Source organism: Rutidosis leptorrhynchoides, chromosome 3 (genome assembly GCF_046630445.1).
Source record: "Rutidosis leptorrhynchoides isolate AG116_Rl617_1_P2 chromosome 3, CSIRO_AGI_Rlap_v1, whole genome shotgun sequence".
Lineage (NCBI taxonomy): Eukaryota > Viridiplantae > Streptophyta > Magnoliopsida > Asterales > Asteraceae > Rutidosis > Rutidosis leptorrhynchoides.
Genome location: NC_092335.1, coordinates 243,124,559 through 243,137,870, shown reverse-complemented (window position 1 = coordinate 243,137,870; position 13,312 = coordinate 243,124,559). Strand labels below are relative to the sequence as shown.

General features: G+C 35.1%; 1 protein-coding gene across 1 annotated transcript; it reads right to left on the bottom strand.

The window, feature by feature from the left end:
* On the bottom strand, positions 1–2,646 carry LOC139900913 (protein FAR1-RELATED SEQUENCE 5-like). Its single transcript, XM_071883661.1, has 4 exons — positions 2,635–2,646; positions 2,468–2,476; positions 644–2,102; positions 1–560 (listed from the first exon to the last, which is right to left on the bottom strand). Exons 1-4 carry the CDS (start codon positions 2,644–2,646, stop codon positions 1–3), a joined length of 2,040 nt encoding a protein of 679 aa, XP_071739762.1.
* Positions 2,647–13,312: the final 10,666 nt, after the last annotated feature.

The window sequence follows — 13,312 nt, the reverse complement described above, 5'->3', positions numbered from 1 at the left end:
TCATATAAGACTATCAAACGTGTAACTTCCAAATTCGGGATAAACATTCAAATCAATGATACTGTTTTCATGATGGATATGGCTAACCTCGTCTCCCACTTCATTGCTTCCTTGGAATAGATAAGTAGAACACGAAGGATTTTGTGATTGTGACGATTCAACATACTCAAATCTTGAAGGATCTCTTGTTGTAGAAGTTATCCCCTTTCCCTTTCTCTTTTTAGATTTCGGAGGTCTACCTTTTGGTCGCTTAATCACCGGCTCAAAGTATATATCCGATTCGTTGACATGTTTATTAATAATTGAAGTGACAGTTTCCTTCTTGTTTAGTGGCCAAACTTGATACTTTGAATACAACTCATCAAGCAAGTTTTGAAATCTTTTAGCTTCATCATTATCATTTTGTGGGTCATCTTCAGAATTGAGGGAAAATCTATCAATCCTCCATTGGGGATGAATAAGCTCTAGCGGGATTGTCTTTTCTATATAACTCTCCATCTTGTGAGCACATGGAAGACCCATAGTAGCCATAAAATTACCAATGCAAGGAGTCATTGTACCTAAAAATGACATACGTAATAGAAGTTAAATCATCCTAAATTATAAAACAATGCAAAACATAGTATGTATATCCGCATATTACCTTTTTTCGCTTTGACCAACTGTTCAGATACTTTCTTAAGCGCAAACTGAGATACATGGTACAAAAGATCTTTATACACGGGGTTATTGCAATAATGAGGAACTTGTATCTTCTCGCTTGCAAGTTTTACTTTAATCTCGTTAAATTCATGCTCAACCGCAAGACAAATTTTTTCCTTCACTTCTTGAAAACCACCGGTAGAATTTTGTAAATACATCTTGAGTTTTGAATGAGCACCTTCCGCCCTTGATGACGAACGATTACCAAAATGCAAATACTTGTCGGTCCAAGGACTAACAAACTTCTCCTTCCAAGGTAACCATATATTCCTTATGTAGTCAATGGCACCTTTCTTGTTTTCATACATAGACTCGAATTCAATCAAATTATTCAAAAAGATTGCTTCTGTTAATGAATACACCACATTTTTCCAACTCAACATAAACATATCAAAATCTTCTGCCCGTCCAAAATACTTCTTACAATTTGCCAATACATTCTTCTCAATATGCCAAACACATAAAAGATTTGTTGTAGATGGAAATACATTCGTTATGGCATTCATTAATGCCAATTCTCTATCTGATATAATCACCAACGGTTGCTTCTCGTGTCCAAGAATCCCTTTAAAAACATTCAGGGCCCAAATATAATTCTCTTCATCCTCCTTGTCCAAAAAGGCAAATCCGGAATAAAAAGAGGTATTAAAGCATGAAATTCCAACAATATCAAGAAGAGGCATATTGTATTTGTTAGTCTTGTAGGTGCAATCCATCACAAATGTATAGTTGAAGACTTTTGCCAATTTGATTGATAAGGGATGTGCAACGAACATGCGAGTTATACGCCCATCGGAATCATGTAAAACATCATAAAAAAATTCAGCTTGTTGAAGCTCCTCAAATAAGGCACCAATCTCTGAACGATTTCCTAGTTTTTCCCTTTTGATTTTATTCTTCACATTGTATATAGTTCTAGAGTTTGCCGGGAGATTTGGGAATTGTTGTCTTAGAGAAGAAAGAATTTGCCTTGGGGGTATTCCTGCCCGAGACATGTCTTTTACAGCTTGTACCTTGTTCGGTGATAATTGACGGAATGATGGATGACCAGAGATATCACTGGATGGCTCATGGTTGTGTGCCAAGTGTTTTGGCTTGAACACCCACATACCATCACGTCTCTTGCTACCTATAATTCTGAATAGGCAGTCAACCAAACGGGATGCAGTGCTCCTTTTTCGTTTATCTTGAATATCCTTAATATCTCGATAAGAACCACCCCGATCACATTGCAAAGTGTAGAACTTGTCCTTTTTCGAAGTGCGAATAGATATCCCATATCCTATAGCATTATAAAATTCACGTACACTCTTTAGTAAATCACCAGATGATTCAAATTTGGAGCTAAATAGATACACTTTTTCCTTTTCAACCAACAAACTTGACGAGTCAATTGAAGTCTGTCAAATGAAATAAATCCCAAATAAGAAGAGTAAAACAATAAAGTTCGTGAAAGTATATACAATTGTACAACTCTTTTGTAATATCCTTCTATTGATGTGTAACTGATAAAAGAATTGTTCATTATAGGTTTAGATATTCATACCCATTTGTCATTGTAGTTGTACTTTGCTCTCAAACTCACATTCGTAAGAAGTTCTGACGCAACCATGTGGCAACTAACAATCACTTAAAACTTATTATGGATGTAATTGTCTATGAATTCTTTTATCAATTACACCAATAGAAGTAGAATTCATCCATACTAATAATATTTTTCTAAAAGCATCTGATGGTTGGTTGAATTAAAAAAGCAAAAATATACCTCAGTCGACTGAAAATATTCAACATATATTAATTTATATCTTTAACTACTAACTGAGAAAATCAAAGCCATAAAAAACATAATAACAAATCAATACAAACAATCTGTATCTACAAATCGCAATAATCATAATCGATATATTAATCTATAACCAGAGATCGAAATACCTGCGTGTCCATTGAGCGGGAAAATAGCGATGAATTTTGGGGGGAAATGAGAAGTCGTGAGAGATTACAGCATTATTTTGGGGAAAGCTGTTTAGTGTATTAGGGCAAATATATTGGGCATATTGTAACTTAAAGTAGGGGAGGGTATTATAGTCCAAAAATTTAATTTGGTTGTGTATGAAGAAAAAAAGGTTGTGTAGATATCAGTACCCCATAAATATAGATATATGCTTGCATATTTACGATTACAAAATCATTTACCATTACATATACATTTTTCTTGCAACCATATAACTAAATAACAATGATATATTACAATAAAGCATATATATCTTTTTTTTTAAAGATCAAATTATATTAAAAATTAAAAACGGGAATGTACGGGTATGAGCCCTTTACAAAGGGATATAACCTAAACCTAGCAACAGCCGAATAACAGCATACAGAAAACTCGAAACATACATACAGATGAGAGAATAAACTAAAAATACAAGAGGACTCGAACGACAGCAGGAAAAACTCACTATGCTCGAACGCCAGCCTAGGTAACGATTGACTTGATAGTTCAAGCTGAGATAGACAGGGGATACAGTGCCAATTTTTTGGCGACAAAGTTGCCCGAGTCCACCCATTTAATCGCGACCTAAGCCGGCCAAGAGCGTAGAGAGTCAAAAAAACCTGCAGCTTAGCCTATACCTGCTTTGGGATTAGCATTTGCATCATAGGCTTTCGGATTTGATAACCATAGATGCCAATCCAGATTAACTTTTTTTGTCCTACAATTGATCCACTCGAAGCATTTTAACTGGATTTCATCGACAGTCTTAGAGGGACTTAAAACAATTTTTTCCAAAGATGTTCGCGTTTTTGTGATTCAAAATAAAATATCCCGAGGCCCATACAATAGCTTGCCAGATGGATTTGCCTATATGGGATACGAATTTAGGGTTGGCGGCTAATGATAAATCTAAGAGGGTATTGATATTTTTGTCGTCCAGATTCCATCACTTTCTGATTAGATCCCATATGTTTTTTTTTTCCGTTGAGCAACCAATGAGAGTATGATGAAGAGTCTCGATAGCATCGTCACAAACCGGACACCTTATGGAGTGTAGGTCTATTCCCTTGGTATCAAGTTCGGATCTTACTGGGAGCTTGTTCTGCTTTGCACGCCATATAAAAATACCGATCTTTTGAGGGAGTAAGTGGTTGACTATCGTTGGGTCAGATTCATGGTGAGAGGACGAGGCAAGATCATTAAGCATGTTTACGAGGGATTTGGAGGAGAAAACCTGTTATTGGAGTATAACCATGACCAATCGTCAGTATATTTTCCTGAAGGGGAGTACGAATTTATTTGTAGAGGAGATTTTCTAGGTCAGTAGCTATACGCCATTTGGGCTGAGCAGTCCAAGCCCAATTTAAAGTTGCAGTATTATCAGACCATGAGACTCGATCAGCTACAAGTACGTGTTTATCGGATTCTAGTCGAAAGAGCCTTAGGAAGGTGTCTTTTAAAGGAGAAGTGCCAACCCATTTGTCGTACCAAAATTCAGTGTCGAGGCCCTTACCTATAACTTAACAAACGCATTAGAAATATCACACCCTAACTTGTTTAGGGTGGATTCAATACGAATAATGTTAAACCAACATCGATCATAGAATTTTTTAAGATTAGATTCCGACAAGGAATTGAAGCAACCCAACCCACCATTTTTACCGTAAATGCTTGTAATAACTCGAGACCAAAAACAATTTTTACTATTTAAAAATCTCTACCACCATTTTATGAGTAGCGCCTAGTTTTTAAATTTTAAAGAGCCAACATTTAACCCTCCGGAATCATGTGGAAGTAGGATTTTATCCCAATTTACCCAAGCCATTTTTCTATGTTCGGTAGACCCACCCCAAAAGAAAGTGCTACGCATACCTTCTAGTTCTTGAATTACCCGTAAAGGAGCTTTGAAGAGAGAAAAGTAATATAGTAGGAGACTATTCAAAACCGATTTAATTAACGTAAGTCTTCCCCCAAAGGAGATGGTTTTTGCTTTCCTATCCGTTAAACGCTTTTTGAATTTATCAAAAATAGATGTCTAATTTTGGTGCAGTTTGAGATTAGTACCGATCGGAAGACCTAGGTAGGTAAAGGGGAAGGCACCTTCTTTACAACCAAACCAAGAGGCAAGCAATGACAATTCGGAAGGTGTGGTCACGATGCCATAAACATTACTTTTGTTTAAATTGATTTTAAGACCCGATAGGTTTTCGAAGCACTTTAGAATTTTCAATGTGTTTCTAACTTCTAATTTATTCTAATTCTCAAAAATAATAGTATCGTCGGCATATTGAAGATGGAAAACGGTGACATTGTCATGCCCGACCTCTACACCTTTTATTAGGTTTTTCTTTATGGCCATATGTATCAGGTTGTTTAGCCCTTCACTTGCTAAAATAAAGAGGAATGGGGCGAAGGTGTCTCCTTGTCTAACCCCCTTCTTAGGGAAGAATTGGTAAGTCGGGGATCCATTGATAAGGACGGATATGGAAGTGGAGGTCAAGCAAGCATGGATCCACTTGATCCATTTGTGTCCAAAGCCCGTCAGATTCATTTTGTCAAAAAGGAAGTTCCATTCTAAGTAATCAAAGGCCTTTTCAAAATCTACTTTAAATATGAAACTCTTTTTCTTTTTAGCTTTAAGGTCATCTAATGTTTCAAGGGCTATGAGGACACCGTCCAAAATATTTCTATCATTAATGAAAGCGGTCTGCTCGTCACCTATTAGCCAGGGTATTATCTTCCTAATTCTATTAGCAAGGAGTTTTGAAAGAATTTTATAATAGCTACCTATAAGACTGATGGGACGGTAATTTGAGAAATTTAACGGGTCATTTACCTTAGGGATTAGGGTGATGAATGAAGCGTTGCACCCGTTGGAGATAGAGCCCAATTCCCAAAACCAGTTGATGGCATTCATGAGATCCACATTGATGATGTCCCGGTATTTTGTGTAAAACGAGAGATTGAAACCGTCAGGTCCAGGAGCTTTGTTATTATCACATCCTTTAATTACCTCTAAAACTTCCTTTTCACAAAACCTAGCCTCTAAACTTTCCACCATATAATTAGTGAGTTTCAGCCATCCCATTCTTTTAAATCAAACATTTCGATAGGTTTTTTTCAAATAATGATTTAAAATAATGGAGGGTTTCATTTTTTATTTCTGAAGGTTTTGTAGACCAGAGACCCACGACATTTATTCCATGAATGTTATTTTTATGTTGTCTTCTACGAATGATGAAATGGAAAAACTTGCTATTTTCATCCCCTTCTAAAGCCCATTTGTATCTTGATTTTTGTTTAAGCATCTCGTTTTGTGTTTTCTCTTTACGGATCAAGGATTCTCGATTTTGTATCCATTCTTTCAGTTGATCCTCGGATAAGTCTGTTTGCTTGGCTTTTATTTCCCATGCATTTATAACATTTGTAAGATCTTCAATCTCTGCTTTCAATTTACCTTGAGAGGTGGAGAAACAGTTATGAAGATCTTGCTTTACATTTTTTAATTTCTCTCTAAAAATGCAGTCAGGTGTTTTGCAATTCACAGTCTTCTCCCAATTCTTTTGGATGACATTGGGAGCGCCTTTATGATTCAGCCATTCGTTGAAGACTTTACCGGTTTTGGCCCAAAATCTATATCTCCGTCTTTAAGAACAATAGGGCAGTGATCTGTGTGCTTTTTGTCAAGAACTAGAGCTCGAGTGTTTGGCCATTGTTGGATGAAATTTTCAGAGATTAGAAACCTGTCCAACTTGCTAAATTTGTGGCCGTTGTCACTGATTCTAGTGTAGATTCTTCCACCTAGGGGAACATCGAATAAGAAGCTCTCTTTGATAAAATTGTTGAAAAGAGCTGCACGGGACTCAATAAAGATGGTGTTTTTCTCTCGGAAGCGAATCTAAGTTCATTGAAGTCACCTAAAATTACCCACATAGGCCCGTCATAATTCATAACTTCAGTAAGATCGGACCACAATTGCTTTTTTGCTTCATCCGTATGCGGTCCATAAACATTTATGATAATCAATTCAGAACCTGAGTTTATCCACTTTCCTTTTATCACAATAAAGGATTTACGTTCAACAAAAGTGTTAGCGTTAAAAATATCAGGATCCCATATTGTTAAATCCCTCCCGAATTTCCTTTTGAGTTTTTTGCCATGTATTTATAATCCCCACTGCCCTAAACCTTTTTCAATCCACCAATCAGGATCGTTCCTACTCTTAGATTCTTGCAGTGCAACTACATTAGGTTTTTCTCGAAAACATATTTTTTTGAACCTGTTTATTTTATCAGTGTCATCAACGCCTAAACCTCTAATGTTTAAAGATAAAATCTTCATTTTATATAAAATTATAAGATGAGAATAACATGAGAAAGGGAGACTTACAGAGAAGGCGTGTTTACCCTGGATAGTCCAAGGATTGCTCCAACTTCAGTGTAGTTCAAAGATTTATCCGAGAGTGAAGAAGAGCCCCTAGATTTACTTGTGTTAACAGCTGATTTCAATTTGGTCTTTCTAAGATTATGTCTCCTCTTTGGCTCTCTTGCGTTCAATTTTGCATTTAGGATTTTAGAGGAGGAGTTCCACTTTCTGATGTTTGCCTATAAGTGATCGGATGAACTGGATGAAGAGACTTTTTCATTAATTCTTTTGTGTTTCTTATCAACATGATTGGTTTCCACATCCTTTGATTTTTAAGAGTTTTTGTTTGTAGGTTTGAAAGGAATTGTATTTTTTGAAGAAAACACAAAGTTCGAATGTTTAGATTTAGTGGAAGAGTCATCATTATCGGAAGGGGGAAATGTAAATTTTACTTTTGTTGGGCTGCTTAGATTAAGGTGGAAACATGGGTTTGCCAAGCCAAAAGGTTCAACATCTGGAATAGTTGAAAGAGTGGGCTCAAGGTGTGATTTGGTTATTGGGCTTGTGGCTAAGGGAGTTGGGCTAACATTAGCGGGAGAAGGATTGGAGGTATAATCAGTTTTTTTGGGATTCGGGTTATCCATGTTTTGGGGTGTATTGGAATATGAGTCATCGTCTGCACCGTTGGAGGTATCATTAATGAAATGTCCCGTTCTTATTGATTAAAAACGTTCCATATTAATTGATTTCGTTGCGAGGTTTTGACCTCTATATGAGACGTTTTTCAAAGACTGCATTCATTTTAAAACAAACCATAACCTTTATTTCATAAATAAAGGTTTAAAAAGCTTTACGTAGATTATCAAATAATGATAATCTAAAATATCCTGTTTACACACGACCATTACATAATGGTTTACAATACAAATATGTTACATCGAAATCAGTTTCTTGAATGCAGTTTTTACACAATATCATACAAACATGGACTCCAAATCTTGTCCTTATTTTAGTATGCAACAGCGGAAGCTCTTAGTATTCACCTGAGAATAAACATGCTTTAAACGTCAATAAAAATGTTGGTGAGTTATAGGTTTAACCTATATATATCAAATCGTAACAATTGACCACAAGATTTCATATTTCAATACACATCCCATACATAGAGATAAAAATCATTCATATGGTGAACACCTAGTAACCGACATTAACAAGATGCATATATAAGAATATCCCCATCATTCTGGGACACCCTTCAGATATGATATAAATTTCGAAGTACTAAAGCATCCGGTACTTTGGATGGGGTTTGTTAGGCCCAATAGATCTATCTTTAGGATTCGCGTCAATTAGGGTGTCTGTTCCCTAATTCTTAGATTACCAGACTTAATAAAAAGGGGCATATTCGATTTCGATAATTCAACCATAGAATGTAGTTTCACGTACTTGTGTCTATTTTGTAAATCATTTATAAAACCTGCATATATTCTCATCCCAAAAATATTAGATTTTAAAAGTGGGACTATAACTCACTTTCACAGATTTTTACTTCGTCAGGAAGTAAGACTTGGCCACTGGTTGATTCACGAACCTATAACAATATATACATATATATCAAAGTATGTTCAAAATATATTTACAACACTTTTAATATATTTTGATGTTTTAAGTTTATTAAGTCAGCTGTCCTCGTTAGTAACCTACAACTAGTTGTCCACAGTTAGATGTACAGAAATAAATCGATAAATATTATCTTGAATCAATCCACGACCCAGTGTATACGTATTTTAGTATTGATAACAACTCAAACTATATATATTTTGGAATCAACCTCAACCCTGTATAGCTAACTCCAACATTCACATATAGAGTGTCTATGATTATTCCGAAATATATATAGATGTGTCGACATGATAGGTCGAAACATTGTATACGTGTCTATGGTATCTCAAGATTACATAATATACAATACAAGTTGATTAAGTTATGGTTGGAATAGATTTGTTACCAATTTTCACGTAGCTAAAATGAGAAAAATTATCCAATCTTGTTTTACCCATAACTTCTTCATTTTAAATCCATTTTGAGTGAATCAAATTGCTATGGATTCATATTGAACTCTATTTTATGAATCTAAACAGAAAAAAGTATAGGTTTATAGTCGGAAAAATAAGTTACAAGTCATTTTTGTAAAGGTAGTCATTTCAGTCGAAAGAACGACGTCTAGATGACCATTTTAGAAAACATACTTCCACTTTGAGTTTAACCATAATTTTTGGATATAGTGTCATGTTCATAATAAAAATCATTTTCCCAGGATAACAACTTTTAAATCAAAGTTTATCATAGTTTTTAATTAACTAACCCAAAACAGCCCGCGATGTTACTACGACGGCGTAAATCCGGTTTTACGGTGTTTTTCGTGTTTCCAGGTTTTAAATCATTAAGTTAGCATATCATATAGATATAGAACATGTGTTTAGTTAATTTTAAAAGTCAAGTTAGAAGGATTAACTTTTATTTGCGAACAAGTTTAGAATTAACTAAACTATGTTCTAGTGATTACAAGTTTAAACCTTCGAATAAGATAGCTTTATATGTATGAATCGAATAATGTTATGAACATCATTACTACCTCAAGTTCCTTGGATGGCTTGAAAGTTCTTGAAGCAGAATCATGACACGAAAACAATTTCAAGTAAGATTTCCACTCGAAATAAGATTGTTATAGTTATAGAAATTGAATTAAAGTTTGAATATGATTATTACCTTGTATTAGAAAGATAACCTACTGTAAGTAACAAAGGTTTCTTGATCTTGGATGATTACTTGGAATGGATTTAGAAAACTTGGAAGTAAACTTGCAATCTTGGAAGTATTCTTGATTTTATGAAACTAGAACTTTTGGAATTTATGAAGAACACTTAGAACTTGAAGATAGAACTTGAGAGAGATCAATTAGATGAAGAAAATTGAAGAATAAAAGTGTTTGTAGGTGTTTTTGGTCGTTGGTGTATGGATTAGATATAAAGGATATGTAATTTTGTTTTCATGTAAATAAGTCATGAATGATTACTCATATTTTTGTAATTTTATGAGATATTTCATGCTAGTTGCCAAATGATGGTTCCCACATATGTTAGGTGACTCACATGGGCTGCTAAGAGCTGATCATTGGAGTGTATATACCAATAGTACATACATCTAAAAGCTGTGTATTGTACGAGTACGAATACGGGTGCATACGAGTAGAATTGTTGATGAAACTGAACGAGGATGTAATTGTAAGCATTTTTGTTAAGTAGAAGTATTTTGATAAGTGTCTTGAAGTCTTTCAAAAGTGTATGAATACATATTATAACACTACATGTATTTACATTTTAACTGAGTCGTTAAGTCATCGTTAGTCGTTACATGTAAATGTTGTTTTGAAACCTTTAGGTTAACGATCTTGTTGAATGTTGTTAACCCATTATTTATTATAACAAATGAGATGTTAAATTGTTATATTATCATGATATTATTATATATAATATATCTTAGTATGATATATATATACAGTTAAATGTCGTTACAACGATAATCGTTACATATATGTCTCGTTTCGAAATCATTAAGTTAGTAGTCTTATTTTTACATATGTATTTCATTGTTAATACACTTAATAATATATTTACTTATCATTTAACATAATTAACCAAGTGTATCAATATCTTAATATGATTCATATGTACCTAGTAAAACGTTGTTATAACGATAATCGTTATATATATCGTTTTCGAGTTTCTTAAATTAATAGTCTCATTTTTATGTATATAACTCATTGTTAAAACACCTAATGAGATACATACTTATAATAAAATCATGTTAACTATATATATAACCATATATATGTCATCGTATAGTTTTTACAAGTTTTAACGTTCGTGAATCACCGGTCAACTTGGGTGGTCAATTGTCTATATGAAAACTATTTCAATTAATCAAGTCTTAACAAGTTTGATTGCTTAACATGTTGGAAACACTTAATCATGTAAATTACAATTTCATTTAATATATATATAAACATGGAAAAGTTCGGGTCACTACAGTACCTACCCGTTAAATAAATTTCGTCCCGAAATTTTAAGCAGTTGGAGGTGTTGACGTATCTTCTGGAAATAAATGCGGGTATTTCTTCTTCATCAGATCTTCACGCTCCCAGGTGAACTCGAGTCCTCTACAAGCATTCCATCAAACCTTAACAATAGGTATCTTGTTTTGTTTAAGTCTCTTAACCTCACGATCCATTATTTCGACGGGTTCTTCAATGAATTGAAGTTTTTCATTGATTTGGATTTCATCCAATGGAATAGTGAGATCTTCTTTAGCAAAACATTTCTTCAAATTTGAGACGTGGAAAGTGTTATGTACAGCCGCGAGTTGTTGAGGTAGCTCCAGTTGGTAAGCTACTGGTCCGACACGATCTATAATCTTGAATGGTCCAATGTACCTTGGATTTAGTTTCCCCCGTTTACCAAATCGAACAACGCCTTTCCAAGGTGAAACCTTAAGCATGACCATTTCTCTAATTTCAAACTCTATATCTTTTCTTTTACTATCCGCGTAGCTCTTTTGTCGACTCTGGGCGGTTTTCAATCTTTGTTGAATTTGGATGATTTTCTCGGTAGTTTCTTGTATTATCTCGAGACCCGTAATCTGTCTATCCCTCACTTCTCTCCAACAAATCGGAGACCTGCACTTTCTACCATAAAGTGCTTCAAACGGCGCCATCTCAATGCTTGAATGGTAGTTGTTGTTGTAGGAAAATTCTGCTAACGGTAGATGTCGATCCCAACTGTTTCCGAAATCAATAACACATGCTCGTAGCATGTCTTCAAGCGTTTGTATCGTCCTTTAACTCTGCCCATCAGTTTGTGGATGATAGGCAGTACTCATGTCTAGATGAGTTCCTAATGCTTGCTGTAATGTCTGCCAGAATCTTGAAATAAATCTGCCATCCCTATCAGAGATAATAGAGATTGGTATTCCATGTCTGGAGACGACTTCCTTCAAATACAGTCGTGCTAACTTCTCCATCTTGTCATCTTCTCTTATTGGCAGGAAGTGTGCTGACTTGGTGAGACGATCAACTATTACCTAAATAGTATCATAACCACTTGCAGTCCTTGGCAATTTAGTAATGAAATCCATGGTAATGTTTTCCCATTTCCATTCCGGGATTTCAGGTTATTGTAGTAAACCTGATGGTTTTTGATGCTCAGCTTTGACCTTAGAACACGTCAAACATTCTCCTACATATTTAGCAATATCGGCTTTCATACCTGGCCACCAAAAATATTTCTTAAGATCCTTGTACATCTTCCCCGTTCCAGGATGTATTGAGTATCTGGTTTTATGAGCTTCTCTAAGTACCATTTCTCTCATATCTCCAAATTTTGGTACCCAAATTCTTTCAGCCCTATACCGGGTTCCATCTTCCCGAATATTAAGATGCTTCTCCGATCCTTTGGGTATTTCATCCTTTAAATTTCCCTCTTTTAAAACTCCTTGTTGCGCCTCCTTTATTTGAGTAGTAAGGTTAGTGTGAATCATTATATTCATAGATTTTACTCGAATGGGTTCTCTGTCCTTTCTACTCAAGGCGTCGGCTACCACATTTGCCTTCCCTGGGTGGTAACGAATCTCAAAGTCGTAATCATTCAACAATTCAATCCACCTACGCTGCCTCATATTCAGTTGTTTCTGATTAAATATGTGTTGAAGACTTTTGTGGTCGGTATATATAATACTTTTGACCCCATATAAGTAGTGCCTCCAAGTCTTTAATGCAAAAACAACCGCGCCTAATTCCAAATCATGCGTCGTATAATTTTGCTCGTGAATCTTCAATTGTCTAGACGCATAAGCAATCACCTTCGTCCGTTGCATTAATACACAACCGAGACCTTGCTTTGATGCATCACAATAAATCACAAAATCATCATTCCCTTCAGGCAATGACAATATAGGTGCTGTAGTTAGCTTTTTCTTCAATAATTGAAACGCTTTCTCTTGTTCATCCTTCCATTCAAATTTCTTCCCTTTATGCGTTAATGCAGTCAAGTGTTTTGCTATTTTGGAGAAATCTTGGATGAATCTTCTGTAGTAACCAGCCAATCCTAAAAATTGACGTATATGCTTCGGAGTTTTTGGGGTTTCCCACTTTTCAACGGTTTTGATCTTTGCCGGGTCTACCTGGATACCTTCTTTGTT